Source organism: Anas acuta, chromosome 1 (assembly GCF_963932015.1).
Source record: "Anas acuta chromosome 1, bAnaAcu1.1, whole genome shotgun sequence".
Taxonomy (NCBI): Eukaryota; Metazoa; Chordata; class Aves; order Anseriformes; family Anatidae; genus Anas; species Anas acuta.
This window is the reverse complement of record NC_088979.1, coordinates 111,495,930-111,516,055: the sequence shown is the minus strand read 5'-3', so window position 1 is coordinate 111,516,055 and position 20,126 is coordinate 111,495,930. Positions and strand designations below refer to the sequence as shown.

The 20,126-nt window shown below is 41.9% G+C and overlaps 2 protein-coding genes across 10 annotated transcripts in view; one reads left to right on the top strand and one right to left on the bottom strand.

Moving 5' to 3' along the window:
- Positions 1-4,152, bottom strand: part of PROS1 (protein S) — a 34,889-nt gene extending 30,737 nt beyond the window's left edge. For all 4 annotated transcript variants that reach the window (XR_011099617.1, XR_011099618.1, XM_068692905.1 and 1 more), the window contains exon 1: positions 3,994-4,152. Coding sequence is in view for 2 of the 4 variants with exons in the window: in XM_068692905.1 (XP_068549006.1) it covers positions 3,994-4,072 (79 nt within the window). In the remaining 2 variants the exon portion in view is untranslated. The remainder of the gene's footprint in view (positions 1-3,993) is intronic.
- Positions 1-20,126, top strand: part of ARL13B (ARF like GTPase 13B) — an 87,432-nt gene that overhangs the window by 33,405 nt on the left and 33,901 nt on the right. For 2 of the 6 annotated variants that reach the window (XM_068692955.1, XM_068692945.1), the window contains exons 4-8: positions 2,726-2,905; positions 3,381-3,501; positions 8,188-8,359; positions 9,765-9,835; positions 14,677-14,926. In XM_068692955.1, coding sequence (XP_068549056.1) covers positions 8,301-8,359; positions 9,765-9,835; positions 14,677-14,926 — 380 coding nt within the window. In that variant the 5' untranslated portion in view covers positions 2,726-2,905; positions 3,381-3,501; positions 8,188-8,300. Of the gene's footprint in view, positions 1-2,725; positions 2,906-3,380; positions 3,502-4,218; positions 4,371-4,428; positions 4,610-8,187; positions 8,360-9,764; positions 9,836-14,676; positions 14,927-20,126 lie in introns of those variants that run through there. The other 4 variants (XM_068692970.1, XM_068692936.1, XM_068692963.1 and 1 more) reach the window with 3 other exon arrangements.

Below are 20,126 nucleotides of genomic sequence, written 5' to 3'. Positions count from 1 at the left end.
CCCCATGCACTAACAGGAAAGAAGAACTTAAAATGTTTATTAGAAGGAGCAGCTAATGACATCCAGAACTGGAAGGCAGAATAACTTTCAGGTGACAGGTATAGCTCAAAACCATACCACCCTACACCCTTTACTAAAGTTCTCTATCAAGTGATGACAAGAACTCTTGAGCATTTCAATACTGGATGTTGACCTGAAGAAACCTTTCTGTTGGAGCATCCTAAATATATTTGACACAGGGTAAGATTTTAGTTTCAAACTGATTTGCTTGGTGTATTTGACAAGACTAATCTTTATGGTAAGGCAATAGGTAAGACTTTCTGAAGATAAGGCAGACCTACAGCGTATCTCTGAAGCACACCCTTATCTCAGAAAGCAACCAGCAAGGTGCTCAGAAATGCGAGAAGAGGTCAGCTTGTGTCCTGCCCCACTCCTGAGTATTTCAGCAGGTATCAGTCTGGAATTGGAGGATTCCTTCCTTCTGACAGACATCGTTCATCTATGTGAGAGTATTACCAGAGAGTGGAAAGAACTGTTGGGTGAAGACTGAGCCACAAGAAAACTGCTCAGGGAAAGGAAACATTCACCATACTTTCTAAGCCCCTACTCCAAGAGGTAAACTCTTGATGCATAAGAAAAGATTCAACTTGCTGTCCTCATCTGCTGCTTCCCGCTTTCACAAATTTTAAGGTATGGCATAAGTACATCTTACAGGCTACTAACATGTTTCAAGAGCCAGTGTCGGATTTTTGAGTTGTTGCTCATCCTTTACACGGCAGTTAGGAGGGGCAGTGACTTGAAAACTGCTGCAGCCACCGATTTCCTGAAACTATTCTCTCAATCCACAAGACCACCACTAACATTGCCTGTTGCAAGACTGGCAAAAAGCACGGCAAGATCCCAGGACAAGAAGGGCCCTACTGAGAATTCCTTTAAGCCCAAAGCTGCATGGGAAAGCACACTCCGAAAAACAATTTGGTAATTTGTTTTTTCACCAACCATTGCTAGTAGCATCATTTTAATTAATTGGGGTAAGTGTCAGTAGTTTTTCTTACATATGAGCAGGCTAACAAGAAGGATGAAGTTAGTCCATCTATTCTAAGTAATAGGAATGACAAAAAAAAAAGAATTTTGTGTAACAACAGTAAGGCCTGGACTGCAGTACAAAGCTCTATTGAAAGGTCCTAAAATGCACGAGATTCAGGCAGATGTGATTATGCTGGCAGAAAATGCTTTCAGTACTTTATGCTATTGTGAAAGACAGAATAAGCGTGCAAGCAGAAAAACTCTCCTGCTGACTGTGTTTACATTAGAGGTTATGACCACTGCAAGCATGCTGATACAGCTTTGGGGCAGAGGCTTGCTGCTGCAGATGAGTCCTAATTCACAGCTGACTTTAAGCAATCTTATTTTGACCTCTTAGCGACATCATTTTTGTTTTGGCACACCTTTTCAATAAATAATGTGCAAGAAAATACCAAGTATGATGTGCTTGGGGATGTTACACCAGCTATAACGCTACCTGTTTTGTATACAGTAGGATAATGGAAACAGGTCTGTTACTCTACAACATAAATGTTTTGCCTCCTCTTAAGTTGATTTCTTATGACTTTTGAGTGTAATAAAGATATGTAACTCACTGCAAATGCCATATTTTTATTGTAAATGTTTCAGTTCACATGCATAGATTTAGTCTAGTTAAAGTCTGGTCTTTCCTTACACAGATAATGATAGAACTTTTATTAGGGGAAAAAAAAGAAACCAACAAACAAAAAACATCCTCACGGCTATTGTTGCCAGGCTGATTACAGGAAACTCTACTGAACTTCTGCCCCTGCCAAACCAATGGTTAACCCTTAATGATCTTGGTGTATTTCATTTAAATATCACTGGAGCTTTATGCAAAACCTGACCCCAATTTCAGCTGGTGCTGTACAGGTACAGTGCAGTAATTCGTTATCAAATACCCTTAAAAGGAATACTGCTGATAAAGAAAAAAATGGGGCAGAGGATGAGACTGAGTGGTTCCTCACAGCTGTTCTGTAGTGTGCACAGAGCCATAAACCTGCCTTAAGTGGGCTGCTTAAGCACAGCTTAGTGCTGACATTCAACACCCAAAGGCATCACAGCCTACTAGTGTCCTCTCACAGAAACTCTGAAGAGTTGTCATTCTAGGTAGTGGGGTCACCTGATTTGTACAGCTGGTGTACTGCAATCGACTGTAATTCCAGCAACCAGAATCTTCTGAAATGTTCATCAGTGACATAAGGCTTAGGTAACCAACAAAATAAAGCCAACTGTCTGCTAATGCTTGCCTGTTCTACATCTTATCCAAAGCCTGTCTTTCATGGGATGTTGGCCCAAGCACTACGGCCACGACGGCCCTGGCGTTACGTTGTATATCTGACAACACAGAAGTCAACACAGTAATGAAGGATTTCCTAGCTGCAGACAGCCACAAAGAAAGTCCTCATTTTTCCAAATCAAGTTCTTCCTTCAAGGGGAGCAAAAGATACCTAATTGTATGTGTGCAGATGTAGGTATCCAGGCATGTGCGTGTATTTAGACCTCCAAACACTCTGCAAAACATCTCCTTGGAGAAGCAGCAATGATTAGTTTCTAAACTAGTCAACTGTTTATCCCGCTTTCTAAACATTTATAATAATTAACCAAGATGGTTCTTCCTGTCAGATTCTTGCAGACTAATGCTCTGATCCTGCCATAGGATGTACAGTGGATATGGATTTCACACCGAGGTCTGGATATTGACCAATCTGTCCAGAGGGATCAGGTACCATTCCCCTGGATAATGACTGCAGGCTACAGGGATCATAAGCAGACGGTGTGGATTAGAAGAACAACACGATAACGCCTAAGTTTAGGCCAACTGGATGAAGTTCTCAAGGTTTGTATTTGAGTCCTTGATATCACAGACATCTGGTTTTTTAAAGCTTCTTAAGGTAAAAGAAAACCATTAAGTAGCACCTGTAGGACCATAAGGAATCCCATATTTACTTCTTCCTAACATATCAGAAAACTTAAACACAATTAAGCTGGCCAACAGGAACATTTACTAAGCCTTTACCTAATTCTATGCTGTTCACTGTTGCAGGTTAATAATGAGAAAAATAGTTTTGTTTAAAATTGATTGGCCATTTAGATGAACAAGAACAGCGTAAGTAGCATTTTTTGATGGAGTACACCCTCAAGATTTGCCCCTGTTTGTCTTTCTCCGATAAAGATTTGTCCCAAATTGATTTCTGTCTGTCTATGATAGAAAACTGTAGACAGGCATCTTTCCTTTATGCTTATTGTATGGTCAGCTGCAGTATTAAGATCTGTTTTTTGTTTGTTTGTTTGTTTGTTTTCCCCCATCACAGCGATCCCTGGCATGTTCACAGCTGGAGCCAGGGAGCTGGAGGAGACGAACCCCGGACATCTCACAAGGCTCTGATGCCTTTCTTCAATTTCGCACTGTTCAGAGAGAAGCAAGCGGGCAAGGTACGCAGCGGGGAAGGCGAAGGGAACAGAAAGCGTTATGAAACCAGGAGAAAGGGACGTGACGGGAAAGGTTTATTTTTAGGACCCACGGGAAGCTCCCTCATAAAACGACCTTTTATCTTTTCGTGCTGCTCCCTCCGCAGCCCGCATCCCCGGCGCTCAAACAGCAGCCTGGACAGCAAACAGGGGTCGTTCCTCCTGCCTCATTAATGATTAGCGAGCCGCTGCGGCTCCGGGCGCCCAAAGCTGCGTGCTCAGCCCTAAGCCTTCGGTCACTGGGCTTGGAGGAGCCCCCCAGGACCCTCAGCTCCGGCCCTCCCCTGCCCCCGTCGTCACCCCCTGCCCCTGTCCCCAGGCACCAGCCCCAGCCTCTCCTTCAACGCCCCCAGGGACGGCGCCGCCGCCCCCTCCCTGCGCACCCCAACGCCTCCCAACGCCCACCCTGCAGCCGTTACCGGTGAGGAGACCCCCGCCCCGCCCCGCCCCACTCACAGGTCGCGGCCTCCGCCAGTGCGGCGAGCAGCGCCAGGCGGGCGAGCAGCGGCGGGCAGCGGCCGCCCCGCGGCCTCATGGCTGCAGCGGCGAGCGGGGGGCGCCGGCTGCTCCGCTCGGGGAGGGAGGGGCCGGGGGCGGGCCGCGCCGCAGCCCGGACCGGCCGCCGATTGGCTGACGCGCCACGGGCGGGGCCGCTATTGGCCGCCTCGCCCCTCCTCCCTGCTCCGCGCTCGCCGCCTTTTTGTCCCTCTCCCCGCGCCGTGAGCGGTAACCAGGGGTTACCGGGGCCTGCGTACGCGGCCCCCGAGGGGGGCGGCCCGGCCCGGCCCGACGGCGGGCACGTGACCGCGGGGCAGCCGGAGCCCGGGACGCGGGTACGGGGCGGGGGGGGGGAGGCTGAGGGGGGCTGCGGCCGTTAGGGCCGTTGGGTCGCCTGACGGGGGGGCTGCGAAGAGCCGTTAACGTACAGCGTGGGGATAGAGCGGGACTTGCTCTAGAGCGCTAGCAGTTAACGCAGTTGTCTCAGGGTTTTCTTCGTCCCTGCAGTGCTTTTTAACGTTTTCTTCCTCAAAAATTGGGTTCTCGGCGTTCTTTGTCGCGGTGGTTGCGCTCGGTTGGTACCTGGGCGCTGTTCCCGTGTACCTACAGCTTTCCGTGCGCCCGGGGCGGTGGGCTTGGGGGTGGTGCCTCACCGCAGCGAGCCGAAAGAGGTCTCGGTGGCAGCTTTTATGCCTGAGACGTTACGTGTGCGCTATCAGGGAACGCGCTCAAACGTGCTGTTTGCATTTAATTGCGGAGATTAATGGTTATTGGGCGTTTCAAACAACAAATGTACAGTCTGTAAAATAGCGTAACACGATGTTATGCATTTGCCTATTTCCTGCGTAGCGTTGAGCGCCCTTGTCTCTTCCATGTGCCGTGTTTTTGGGATTTTTTTTTCCTTTGCCATTCTTCTCCCCTCTCGACGTCTTGTATTTGAACAAGACTTCTTTTGTGACATAGGCTTTGGCTGCTCTTCTCTCTCTAACAGTTTCTGTTCATGAATCTCGCCTGAATTTGTGCCAGGGGAGTTTTAGGCTGGATGTTAGGAAGAACTTCTTTACCGAAAGGGTTGCGAGGCACTGGAACAGGCTGCCCAGGGAAGTGCTGGAGTCACCATCCCTGGAAGTCTTCAAAAGACGTTTAGATGTAGAGCTTAGGGATATGGTTTAGTGGGGACTGTTAGTGTTAGGTTAGAGGTTGGACTCGATGATCTTGAGGTCTCTTCCAACCTAGAGATTCTGTGAATGTTACAGGCCCCATCTGTGCTTTAGAGCCATTTAGTTACAGGCTGTCCAGCTTTGCAGGTTGTGATCACAAAATGGGGTTTGTTCACTTGATGCTCAGGCATTGAAAATACTGCGTTTTTGTAAGTTACTCATAGAGCTGTTATGTCCTGCTTTTCAGCAGAATTAGCAAAAATTGGTGTAGCGATGTCATCAGGGTTAGTGTTAGTGCTTGCTTGGGGGTCTTGGTAGTGTAATCCATTTCTTGTGGCTTTTTGGATTCTTCAGAGCATGGTTTTAATGCTTGGAATCATTGCAATCATCGTGGTCTTCTCCTCAGGAGCTTTTCCATTCTTCATGCCCTAGACTTCCTTGCGGAGAAGCTATTCTCAGGTGCTGTTACACAACGCAGCATAAATTTTTAAAGAATATCTCTTGTCTCTGCTTTAGAAGAAATCTGAGCTGTTTCTGATATTGAATGATGGTGGACCTGCACGAAGGCATCCCTGAATACAGCAGCTTCTTAAGATCGGGAATCCTTTGTTACTGCCTGTATAAATTATTTAAGCTGCCATTGCTCAATAGGGATGAAATAAGTTTGTTAGGGATAGCTCTTCAATTTTTTCCGTACTTTTTAAATCTAGATTTGGAAGACAATGACTTCAGAAAGGTGTCTTTAATTATTCAGTTTCCTGCTTCATTTGAACTTGGCTTGGTTTGAGGTTATTTTAAATGATAAGAAAGAAATATATTTGTTTAAAAAATAAATTTTGAGAAGCAAGCTTCCCAAAACTTTCTGTGGCAATTCAAAGTGTTACTGCCTTGGGTTAATCTGCTCCCGAAGGTAAGTTAGCAGCAGGGAGTATCTGTCTACATCTTGGCTACTCAGATATAAAACCAGTTGTTTTTCGGCTGAAGCTGCTGATCAGATTCTGATCTACAGTGGGATGAGCCAATGAGTTGAGGTGATTGCACACCTTCCTTCTGCAAGGTTTGTGATTAGCTCTGGAGGAGGGTTTGGCATGTTCTCAACCACTGTCCTTTGACAAGCGCACAGATATAATTCCCCTATCCTGTACGTGCATCCGCTCCCCTGGCTGTCGGTGAGAAGAGTTGATGAGCTGGGCCCCATCCATGAAGGACCAGGGAAATGGCATGTTGGGCACTGAGAGCACTCACTTGGTTCCCTGCAGAAGGCTCGTCCTGCATTAGTTTGAGTGGTTCCTGGACCATACAACTCAAATCACGGGTTATTTTCCCCATGCTTTTGCTCTCCTTTAGGTACAGAGTGGATTTCCTCATCCTTCTGCTTTATCCATCAAGTGCACCTGGGTACTTGAGCAAAGACAATCCCACAAGTGGGTTTGCCTCTTGCTAAGGGAGAAGCAACCTGCGCTGTACTGTAACATACACTGAAGTAAGGAGGCTCTGTGACCAGTACACGAGCCTGCTAATAACTGTAATGCTCTCGGATTAAAACTGTCCTTATTTTGAGCACAGTGTTGGGCACCAAGGACTGTGGTGCATTGATCCCAGCCAACAGCAAAACACCTACCCTGTACCCTGCAGCTTACTCGCTCCCCTCTTAACCTGGGATGGGGAAAAAGTGAGAAGACGTAGATGGAGATAATTACAATTTAATAGAGAAAGCAAAAGCTGCACACGTAAGCGGGGGGGGGGGGAAGCAATTCATTCACTGCTTCCCATCAGCAGCTATTCCCTGTAAAACAGGGCCTCAGCATCCTTCTGGCTGCTTGGGAAAACACGCACAGTGATGATGAACGCCCCCCTGTCCTCCTCTTTGTTCTCAGCTTTCTGCTGAGTATGACATCGCAGTGTATGGGATGTCCTTTGGTCAGTTTGGGTCTGCTGTCCTGGCTTTGTTCCTTCCCAGCTTCTCGTGCACCCGAGCCAACTCACTGGGAAGGCAGAGCAAGAAAGAGAGAGCCTTGATGCCAAGCAATCACCAAAGCATTGGTGTGGTACCAGCAGTTTTTTAGCCAAAAATACAAAATGTAACACCATACAGGCTGTGAAGGAAATAAACTTCATCCCAGCACTCTGTCAGGGACGTAGTGGCTTTGAAATTGTGCACTAAAATTGACCACAGCTCAGGGAAGGCCTTTACTTGAGCACACTTCTGCTGTTAGCTGCAGTAATACTGTTGTAGCTGAAGTGTTTTATTGCTTCTGACTCTATGCATTTCACTGCATGATTTGTGTAAGCTTTACTGTTTCATGCTTGTGTATGCCTGTAAAGAAATAAACATGCACGTGGTCAAGGAATCATTCCCCATAGTTTAAGCAGCATCAGAAACAGGAACATTCCCTGCTTCTTTCTTTCTTTCTCATGCTTGAAGAGTAGAAAATGGGATTGTAGAATGACAGATGCTTCATTCTTCTATTTAATTTAGTGAAAATTATTAGTCTTTAAGTAGCCTGTTCCTCAAAGTACTCCAGAGAGCCCGGTTTCCTTGATGTGTAAAAGAAACTGACAGTGAATGAATGTACTTAACGGGTATGACATTCTTTGTTTGCTTTTAATGTCTTATCCTGTTATGTTCTTAAACCTCACCTGTGCTTCAAATTGGTCCTTATTTTCTGTCAGTCAGCAGAGCCGTGAGATGCGATAACTAGGGAAGCACTGGGATTTATTTCGTAGCTTGCTGTTGCACTGCCCTAATTTGCAGGTTTCCTGACGTGCTCTGGTCTTTCACTCCTTTGTTTTGTGAGTACTGTCATGTTGCTGCCCAGATGCATAAAACAGGGGCAAGTGAAGTGTGAAAAGATGGAAGGAGTGAAAGACCCAACAAGACTGTCATGGGGCTGGCTGAAGATGGAGATGCTCTGAAGAGACAGGCTGCTGCCTGGGAAACAGCTTGTCTGCATCATGCTTTGGGTCTAACTGTTTTTGTTTTTCTTGCTAGTGGTGACAAGACAGGACCTGGGCTGCTGCTGTCTCTACAGTCTCCCTGACTTGTTCTGGTCTGTCCACATCGTTCCTGTAGCTTCCGAGGCTCTGGATGGCTAGTGAAGAGGGATGTTCAATCTAATGGCCAATTGTTGCAACTGGTTAAAACGGTGGCAGGAGCCTGTCAGGTAAATATGTGAAAGTGTTCATTTTCTACTTCTGTGCTGACCTTCTTCCCAAACTGTATCTTATGTCATCTCACCAATGCTTCACTTTATTTCATTCCTAGTATATATATTTTTTTTAAACTCAAAGATAAAATCTGTTGTTCTTTTTTCCTCCAAGGGAGAATCAATACATGTTCTGAACTTAAAAATGAAATGTTAATCACTTGTAGTTCTGGTACTTTGTTTCTGAGTGAAAGAAAGTATGAAGTTCAAAATGCTGTCCTCCTACTGTTTTCTCTAGTTGGATATCTGGGTGATGCTAGATCGTTTATGTAAAATTCAATCCATTTTGTCTTTTTCATTTAGCTTCTGTACTTTGAGATCATGAAGTGTGGCATGTTATGCTGTACCCCACTGTAATTCTATTTTATTGTTATTATTTAATTACCCTAATGCTGCATTTTGTGGCCAACTTGATGATCCATTTTCACCTCCAGAATTTTACGGTCTTCGTTTGTTTCTGTTACTTTGAACATCCTGCATCCCTATGATCAGCAGAGATGAGCAGACCTGTGTAAGCTATACTTTGCATGTGATACTGTTATAGTTTTAAGACTGGAAATAACAATGTTTTTACTGTTCCTTCACTTAAAGGAGCATAAAGTTGAGTAAATTTATTTGACTTGTCTGAGTATTTCTGAATTGGAGGAATAATCAAGTTATATACATAGATATATTTTTCCTGTGTTTTTGCCTAAAATCCTATTCTAGTACATATTCTAGCCACTATACACCGATTTGAATTTATAAAATAAATAGCACTGTTTCATATGTTTGCAGCTTTCATTGCTCCTGCTTGAAACAAAAGCATGATGAGTACCAGTGCCACTTAATTTATGGTGTCTTATGTTGTCTACCCAGGTTTTTTTCTGTATAGCATTTTTCAGTTGCACTGGTTGAGACGGAAATAAATGACTGGTGTAAGCAAAACGACAGATTTGACTGAAATAGGGAGAGTAAAATACAGGAGAATGGAAATGAAATTAAAGAAACTGCTAAAGAGACCATGACTACCAAAAAAATATAAAATTTACAGTACTGTGAAATTAGGCTTCAGCAGGCAAATGCAAGTTAAGAGCAAAGTCATTATCTCCTGTTAAACATTTAGTGTGATGATTGACTTCTTGTTTTATAGCTTGTTCTGCTGTTCTGTCTAATCATATGGTCTGACATATTGAACACCAGATACACAAATGGAATAATGCCTCCCACTTGATATTTTGATACCAATTCTTTCTACTACTTAGTCGTAAATTTGTTATGCATGTATTTTTTTTTTTTTTTAAAAAAGCTTAAAATAACTGATGTCTAGCTAGAAGAAAAAAGACTTGAAATATCTTTCTTTTTTTTTTTGTTCCTTATGGAGGAAGGTGACACTAATAATGGTGGGTCTTGATAACGCTGGTAAAACGGCTACAGTCCGAGGAATTCAGGGAGGTAAGCAATTAATTTGTTTATCATTTAACTGAAGCATTGAAAGAGTATAATTGCTCACTTTACATCATTTTTGTCTAAAATATTACTTTATCTCTTATTTCTCTCTTCTTCCTGTACTGTTGAAAGAAAATTTTGGAGATTGTGCTTTTGTTAGAGTCTTCTACTGAAATTGAGCACGTCACAGGCTCCCCTGTGTGGAGAACTGCAGATAAGGGGGAAAAATAAGAGGTCTTACATGGAAACATAAAGATCCTGATTTTCAATGTCTGGCAGGTCATGCTAGGGTGACTTAAAAAGTATGTTCCCACAGACCTGTGCTTTATGCTCAGGAAAAGCAGCAGAGCAAGCTCTGCTTGTTGGCCAGTGCAGGTAAGATCATGTTGAACTAATGCAGAGTAAATCAGTGCTAATTTAACACACCAGCAGCAGTTGACAAGCAGCATTGTTACTGCTCCACTGCATGTCTTTCAAAGGTAGCAATATGGCATAGTGGCAAGGTGGATAATACGCAGACGACTACCTCTTAAGGCGTTGCACCATGCAGCCTAGAGCCATCGGTTTGCTTGGACAGTTAGTCCACAGAGTTGTTTTCAATTATTTTGGAAATACCAGATCAAAGCGTTCATAGTATCTCAGTGCTTATGTGGCTTGGGTTGCCCACTGTATCGTTACTGTGCAAAATATAAATTTGCAGCAAAATCTGTTCTGGATAACGGCTCTTGTTTTGATTTCATGAGCATCGTAGCATATTTGTGGACAGGAAGAACTTTTTCAAAATTTCACAAAATGGGGGAAGGAACATTGTAACTACAAGTAAGCTGTCTGTCTCTGTTGGTTGCTTAATTTAAGCGAAAGCAAGCGTAGGAAAATATCTCAGAAGTCTGTAGGCAACATTCTAATTCACAATTAGCTTGAATCAATGCATTGAAGCAGAATATTCTGGTTAATGAAGTGTTTCAAATCTTGGCGTACACAAGGGAAATCAGAGGACCAAATTCTTTACATGGTCACAATCACAGAATGAATGAGGTTGTAAGGGACGTCTGGAGATCACCTAGTCCAACTCCTGCTCAATCAGGGTCACTTAGTGAATGTTGCACAGTATCGCATCCAGACGGGTTTTCAGTCTCCAGAGAAGGAGACTCTGCAACTCTTTCCAGTGCTCTGTCACCCTCACAATAAAGAGATTTTTCCTCATATTCAGGTGGAACTTCCTGTGTTTCACTTTGTGCCCATTGCCATTCATCCTATAGCTTGGCACCAGCAAAAAGAGTCTGGTCCTGTCATCTATAAGCCCTGAAGATATTTATATACATTTATAAGATCCCCCTCTCAGCCTTCTCTGCTCTAGGCTAAACAGGCTCAGCTCCCTCAGAGTTTCCTCGTAAGAGGGAAGCTCCAATCCCTGAATTCTCTTCGTAGCCCTCTGCTGGACTCTCTCCAGGAGCTCCAGGCTTGTACTGGGGAGCCCAGAGATGGACCCAGTACTCCGGATGTGGCCACACCAGGGCTGGGTGGATGGGGAGGATCACCTCCCTTCACCTCGACCTGCTGGCAAAATTCCTCTTAACACACCACATGATCCCACTGGCAACAAGGGCATGTTGCTGGCTTACGGTTAACTTGTTGCCCACCAGGACTCCCAGGTGCCTCTTTGCAGAGCTGCTTTCCAGCAGGTCAGCCCCCAGCTTGTACTGGTGCCTAGGGTTATTCCTCCCAGGGTACAGAACCCTGTGCTTGACTTTGTTGAACTTCTTGAGGTTCCCCTCTGCCAAGTCACTGGGTCCCTCTGATTGGCAGCACAGCCTTCTGGTCTGTCAGCCACTCCTCCCAGCGTTGTATCATCAGCAAACTTGCTGAGGGTGCACTTTGTCCCTTCTTCCTGGTCATTGATGAGTAAGTTGAACAGGACCAGAGCCAGTAATGACCCCTGGGGACACTGCTAGCTACAGGCCTTCAACTAGACCCTGTGCCACTGATCACAGCCCTCTGAGCTCTGCCATCCAGCCAGTTCTCCATCCACCTTGCTGACCGCTCACCTAACCCACGCTTCGTGTTCTTACCTGTGAGGGTGTCATGGGAGATGGTGTCAAAAGACTTGCTGAAGTCAAGGTAGACAGCATCTACTGGCTGGGTAGAGGAGGGGAGAGCAGTCATGGCTTTGTAGAAGGCTATCAGATTGGTTAAGCATGATTTCCACTTGGTGAATCCCTGCCAACTCCTCCTCATCACTTCTCTACTTCTCCGCTTAGAGATGACATCTAGAATGAGCAGTTCCATCGCCTTTCCAGGGATGGAGGTGAGTCTGACTGCCTTGTAGTTTCCAAGGTCCTCCTTTTTGCCCTTTCTGAACACTGGAGTGACATCGGCTTTCTTCCAGTCCTCACATACCTCCCCTGTTCTCCACGACCTTTTGAAAATGATGGAGAATGGCTTAGCAATAACATCCACTAAGTGCCCCAGCGCTCGTGAGTGTATCCTGTCTGGGCCCATGGATTTGCACGTATCAAGTTTGCTTAAGTGATCTCTAATCCTATCCTCCTTAGCCAAGGGAAAGTCTTCCTTTCTGTTGTGTGTGCAAAAGCAGCTTTCTGGTGACTGCACTGTAAATGTGCGCATATCAGTAAGCTTTATATAAAATCAATATCATATGCATGTATAACTAGAATAAGGTTCCATAAAAGGAAATTGAATGTGTACATGTAATGCATTAGCAATGGCTCTGGTGATACATTTTATATCATTATCTATCTCTAGAATAGCACTAGCAGTTTTCTAGGGACTTACGTAGGTAAGAGACCACTTCATTTTGGAGGGTCCTTCGCATTGTCCAATAACACTTGCAAGTAGGATATGATTTGAGATAAAACTTGTGCTAATGAGAACAAATATTCTCTAAGTTATTTTTCCTTTTGAGATTGGCTTTCCAAATAACTTTCATTGTGTTTACATAGGAGACTACCAAGTAGTGTTTTGACAGACTCAGAGGCTCCATGTCGGCTTTCTGTTTATGCTTATTATGCAAGCTCACTGACTTGCTAAATTGCGAAAAAAGTTAGGGACATAAATGAGAGGTTATTCCTGAATCTTTATTCCGAAAACATGAGTGCTTCATTATTTTGTCTTCCATTCTGTTTAAAGATCAACTTTAATACCTTTATCAGGGAAAAGTGACTGTTATTTCTGAAAGCAAGTTTGTTTGTTGGAAAAAAAAGAGAGATGGATACTTGTAAAGAGGAACTCTTGGAAAGGATACTTCTGACTTCTGTGCCCGTTTCCCAAGGCTTCAATACTATTTGCCTTAGAAAGCAATTATTTTTTTCCTTAACAGAGCTTGCAGAAATTAGAACCTTCACTTAGTTTTCAGGGTTGATTTAAAATATATATATACCCATGTTCTCTCTTTTGCCTGTGCAAGTCATGCTGCATACGAGAGGAGGTGACAGTTGCAATTGGTGGGTTTTAGCAGAAGCCTGTTCCAAATGTATTTCTGTTCTTAGGACTCTTAAACCTGTGCAAATTAACATAGCCTCTGAAGTTGTATTTGCCAAAATGGGTCTGCAGCTTATACAGCAGATGCTGTTCTTTTTTTTTTTTTGCTGTTTTTTTTTTTTTTTTTAACATGAAGACTATTACTGGAGACCCTGCAGGACTTAACAGGACTAAATGTTTCAGTGGTATCACCTTCATTTTAGTACCATCAATAACTTTAATTCTTAATAAGCTCTCATGCTCTTATTGTTCTCTTGTACAGGCAAATATAGCCGACTGTCCAAACTACTTCTCAAAACAAAGTTTGAGGTTTGAAGTTGGAATTTGTCACAAACAGGTGTCTCCCTTCTGTAGCTGGAGTCTTGGCTTATGCTGCTGTGTCAGGGGGGCTGTTCTGGATCCCCATCTTGGGTGTGACAAGGATTTCTCTTCCTTTCAGAAAAGGGATCTGGGAGCAGCAGACTGTTAGGAATTTAGCTTCTGTGCTGCTCTCCAGGTTGGTCTGTGCTTTTGACCATGACTTTGCTGCTTCCTCTCAACAAGCTGAATTTTACATCTGTTTTTTTCCCACCTTCTGTTAGCAAGCTACATAAAACAGTTGCAGAAATCCAATTAACTCACCCCTGCAGAGTCAGCTTAGTAGTGTGAGGCAAGTGCAGGCTTTCTTTGCCATTGAGGAAGACAGCAAGTAGAAGTGCTACATATAAAGCTACAGTTTTTTAGTGTATCGCATGGCAAACTCAAAAACAGAAAATAAGTGACAACGAAAGCCAAGCTTCCCTTGAATAAAGGTTCTCATTTCAGGAGAACCTGGCTTGGTGCTTTTTAAAGGCTGATCAGACAGCTGCTTTATCTCGGCCCTTGATTTGAGCTTTTGAAACCATTTTGGCAACCATGAAGGATAAAGAAGAAATCTGGCAGAACACAAGGCTTCCCAGTTCATAATACATTAACTGTTTTGTTTTGCTTCTCAAATTTGGATTAATACCATACAAATGCTATATAACTGTTCAGAAGGGAGCACCTAGGGTAAGGTTGTGTGTAAAAGTAAAAACTACAATTCATTTTAACTGTGGTGTTAAATATTAAAAATTGCCCTTTTTTTTTTCTTCTGGTGTTAAATCAATGTAAAATAATTGGTTGAGAGTAATGTGTTAATTTGAAATTATCTTAGGAAAAGGAAAATATTACTGTAAAATATGTGGTTAGCAACATAGTGTCACTTAACAGTGAGGGTTTGCTCCATGTGTTCAGAATACAGATTGTGCTACAGAAATCAAAATGTAAAATCCTCTTAAAATAGCTAAGGCAACTTTTTACTGAAGGCTTTCTTCTTTGATCTCTAACAGAGTCTCCTGAAGATGTAGCGCCAACGGTTGGGTTTTCCAAGATTGACCTGAAACAGGGACGCTTTGAAGTCACTATCTTTGATTTAGGAGGTGGAAAACGAATTAGGAACATCTGGAGAAATTACTATGCTGAGTCTTACGGTGTAATATTTGTCGTGGATTCCAGTGACATTGAAAGAATGGAAGAAACAAAGCAAGCCATGACAGAAGTTTTAAACAGCCCTAAGATATCAGGGAAACCCGTGTTAGTGTAAGTATTATATACAGACTTCCAAGTTATCATTAGAAAAATATTTACTAATTTGACCTTGGGTATACTTTCCAAAGAAGTATTTGTGTATAGTATCTACATAATATATACTGATGGCACTGTTGTTTTAGCACTGACCAATGCTAATTAGTTTTATGGTCTTTCCAAAGTGTGTGTTTGTACCATCTTAATGTTATAGTAGTTAACAAAGCCTTTTCTTTCTTTTTTTCTTTCTTTCTTTTCCTCATTCTCACCTTCCCTCTGGAGTTGTACATGCTGACATGCTAAATCGATTCACTGCATCTGACATTAGAGTTTTTTATTTAACCTTTTATTAAGTCTTTATATTTGTTTCCCGTCTCTTTCAGTAGCAGTGGAAAAAATCCATAAGATCTGTTTAAACTCTTTCTTTCAGATTTTAGTATTGCTTAATACGATAGGGCAGGTTAAAGGCTGTGCAAGTCTGACATGGTGACTTCTTGTGAAAATGTTGTTACTGTTTAGGCCTAGATCAATTCCATAAATTGTAAATGATTGTTTATATTCTGCGATACCAGTAAACATAAAAATGTCTTGTTCACCTAACACACGGTGGTGCTACTGATGCATGATCAGCAAAATCTTGTTAAAGGAAGCTTACCTCACTAGTACTTCGCATTTGCTTGTGCTTCAGTGCATTTTTTTTTTTTTTTTAATTTCGAAGGTCTGGAAATTCTTACACAGAACAGATAAAAACTAATCAATTTCTCTGCTTAAAAACTAAGTTTTGTAAAATACTGTAACGTTTCTGTTAAATTCAGCAACGGGGGGAAAAAGAGAACAAACATCAGTTTAAGGTTACAAAATAAGCTATGAAAGCTGAAAATGGTTTCTCAGGACAATATCTCTGGTGGGTGTAAGAACTCTATAATTCAGTGATTGTACGATATCTCCATAGTCTCATAAAGAATCTGTGCTTAAAGCTAAGAAGAGATGCCTTTTAAGGTGTAGTGATTCTCTGGTGGTTTGAGAGCGAAGCTGGCTAATCTGTTTTGATGAAACAGAGTGTATAGTTCAGCAAGCTAATAGTGTATGTGTTGAAAAATAGATTAGACTTTAAATTCCATTTCTGTCTGAATGTTCGTGGTATAGGGAAAGCAATAAAACCATTTTAATGCAGCTAGTTTAACTCAGATCTGTCCTTCTGAAAAATGAACCAGTGACAGTTGACAACTGTGCAGAGTTGCAAAATAAATATAACTTCATTTTTTTTTCATATAAATCTTTGTCCTAATCCTGTAATAGAGCTGATGTGGGCGGTTGGCTGTATCTGCACAGAGCCCACATGCCTTCCTGGGACTCGATCCTGGTTTTTGATCCATGTCAGCAGCTAATCAGGAGGCAGAATCTATTAACTGAGTCTAATAGTGACTAAACTAAGTTTGTTAGTGTTATTGCCTTCAAACTGGTTGACCCTCAAGCCTTTGAACAGAATTTGCTCTGGCGGTGTCCCAGTTCTATGAAGATAAATGGTAGTTCATTGTCTTATGATCCCTGTACACGTCTGCATCTTGAGTTGCAAATTCTTTTCTGTGTTGTCTGTTTTCTGTTCAGTGTCTGCTCATGGCATAGTGATGCTGCTCAGATAAGCAAATTTTGATGTTAAGCAATGGATAAAATACGTGCTGAATCATGAAGTTTATTTATGTAAATATATCTCCTTTTTAACTTTAAAAAATTAAAAAAGAAATAATGTAACCTAATTTAGATAAAAGGATATATTTTTTTAACATTGTAAAAAGTATCTGTGACTGCAGGATCTGGCTCATTAGAGTAAAAAGATCTCTGATAGTAAAATGGAATAAAACTGTTCTCCAGATATTTTTAAGCCACTGCTATGTGACAATAGATTTGTCCATTGCTCTACATCTTCGTTCATATTCATTTGCTTTCAAGATGTATTCATCTGCACTGTAGAATTATTTTTAAAAAGCAACAACAAATAAAAAGGGATCAAACTTCAAATAACTTCAAATGGGAAACATTTAATTGTCACTAGGAAAGGCTTGGGAGTGTTCAACAAAGTCCTTCACTGAAGTAGACTAATTAAACTTTCTTTTCCCCCTTTTGAACAGTGCAGTAATCATGTGGTTTGTCTACACAGAGATGTAGTTGTTCGGTCCTTCTCCTTTCCTCCCACCCTTCTCTCCCCTGACCTTTTGTTCCTTCGGTGCTGACACTACAGTGAGCTGAGTGTGGCAGCTGACTGGTTTATTTCTTCTCTTTCAGGTTTTAAAAAAATTATCTTTTTTTAATGCTAGCTTTTTCCAGTAAATAACTTCCTACTCCATCTTTGAATATTGGAATACTTTATCCTAATTTGTTTTATATCAGAACAAACAACCATCCTTTCTGAAAAGTGTTGGGAACTTATGGCAATTTATGGCACCATATGTAGTCTTAGATGTCTGTTTCTCTTAATGCATGTGTGCTGTGAGTAGTGCTAGCACGACACCACTATGAACCGTTGTTGGGTAGAAGGGTCGCCTTGTTAGATGAAGAACAAGATCCATTATTAGAGAGTTTGGGGTGCGATCTTTGTTACAGAGTGAAGTAGAGTTGGAGTCATTGGCCTATTCCACCTCTTGCTGTCTTTCTCCCATCCCAACCAACTTCGTTATGGCATGCCCTAATCCCTAACAGTATACCTGTGTAGGTAGCAGCTCTTCTCTTTGCCAGAAGACAACACACTGCTGGCAGGAGAAGGGTGAGGGGGGGAAGACAGCTCTTGCTCCTCATCCTCCCTGTTACAGGGATGCACAGCAAGCCTGATGCAGGGAGAAGTGGAGACCCAGGAAGAGAATACATTCAATTGTGAAGCGTGGGCATAAAGCTGGTACTTGATGCTTTATATTACAATACTGTGGAGATGTAAGAGTTCTGATATTGTTATCAGTGTGATACTTGCATCATATTGAATTGGGACAGTGGCATCTTACTATCTGTCAGTGCATCACAATGTAATTTTAAGACTTCTTTTCCTAAGATACTGATGTTGAGGCTGTTATTGACTGTTGGTACAAATTACTTGACATTTTTACTGTACAGTGTTGCTACTTGAATTTGTTTGCTTATGTAGGGTTTTTAAAATATTTAGGTGCTTAAGTAGTTAATCAGTCTGGTAAGTATGGGGAAACTGACTCGCAGAGAGTAAGACCTGGTGGTTCTTGAGCTCGTGAGTCAATTCTTCTGTCAGCATCCTCAAGATTTATAGAGGTATGCAAGATTTTCTTCTTTTAAAACTTTATCCTGCATTTTATCAGAAAGAAACGCCTGCGTTTAATATTATGAATACAAATACTGTTGAAGTATTTGAAATAAACATACAAAAGGCAATATCAAACTCCATGTGTTGATGTTTTTATATCAGAGAGATCGCTGGGCAGGTTTTTTTAAGTAGAAAGCTGTTTTCTACCTTTTATTTAGGTGATGAGGGATTATAATCTTCAATATTTCACGTTGCTTATTGGAATTATAGCCTCTCTGCTTCAGTTTCTTTTTGTCAGTTACACCTAACTGTGTAAATAATGGAAAAAAAAACGCACACATTGCAAAGTTAATTTTAGTGATTACTTCAGCTTACATAATTTCAGCTCTTAATCATTCTGGATATTCAATATCAATCTCTCATGATGTCAGTGTAATAATAGCACCTTGTGCTTTTTTTAAAAAAACAAAACAACTTTGCTCAAGACTTGATGTCTTTCCTCTCAGAAAGTCTTCATCATGTTACTTAGATTTGTTTTGCAGTTTTCTGACAATGTACAGCAGAAAACTATTTACTTGAATATGGATAGGCTGTTTTCTTCCTGACTATTACCGAAGATTGAATTTTCTTTCAGGATTTAAAGTATGGCTTACCTTTATTTGAAGTAACTATTGTCTCTTTGCCTGGTTAGACATCTTTGTGTTGTGAAAAGGAAGGGCTAGCACAGAAACACACTTCTTTCACAGATATGCATGCTTGTGTGGACACTTCTGCCATGGGGAGTGCTGCATCGACGGGTGGTGTTTGTTGTATTTTGGTCTTCACTGCTGTCAGCCATGCCTGAGATAATCCTTCAGAGAACTACAGTAATGCCTTTTGTTTTAAGGGCTCTGTATGGAAAGAGGGCTGCTATGTATCTTGTTTTGTAAAAGTGAGGACAGGAATAGGAGATGGGGTGGTGTTTCTGTGTATGCATACACACATGAGTATGTGTGTCTGTATTCGTGTGTGTGTGTATATACATATATTTGTGTGTGTGAAAGAGCATGTTGGTCATAGCAAATTTATCCCTTTATTGATTATGGGCTTGTTTCTACTCTGTCTTTGGAATGAAAACATGGCTCCATAAATGTAACAGTTAAGGGAGATTATTTAATGGAATAGTATAAGTGCTGTCGTTATCAGGTTTTATTTTTTTCTCTACTGTGTAAATAATCTTTTTTCACTTTAAAGTTCAGACCTCTGGTTGCACTTTAACAGTTAATCTCAGCAGTGATATTAAGCTGGGATGGAACAAATGCACCTATTTCTAAATCTAGCAATGCTAGTTGGTAGTCCCTTTTGATAGATTAATTGCATCTGGTGGGGAAAAAATCAAAGGCATCTAGCTCAGTTAGACTATTGCAGAATTGCAGCGCAATTTGGTCTGAGTGTATCCAGATATAGTGGTATTGATTGTCTTTGCACAGCATAAAGGAATGTATTTAGAAATACATTCCTGTGGTGGTTTTTGTTTTTTGAAATAACTTTTTCATCTCAGTTGCACTGCTCTTTTCCACTTAGAATTGCATTAGAGCACTGTTTCTCATTCAGTTCCCAAAGGGGTTATGTAGAGGGCAGATGTCACTCACTGGGACAAGCGAAAATAATCTCCATCTCCTTGCTTCTCTGCAGAAATAACTGCTGCTAGAAAATGAAGCAGTGGTGTGCTTCCTGTCTTGCCAATTCAGCCATTTCATAGGAACATCTAAGTTATCTTCAGGGACTGGTTGAGTCAATGGCTAGCTGCTTTTAGCTCTTTCCCACATTTTGTAGCTCATAATATTGAGGGACACCATGAAGGTAACTCATCAGAAGGTGACAAAAATACAAAACAGTGTGCGTAACACAGAAGGATAAGTAGCTCTGTGAAGTGCTGAACTATTAAATCTGAAAAGTAGGTTCTTAGGTACC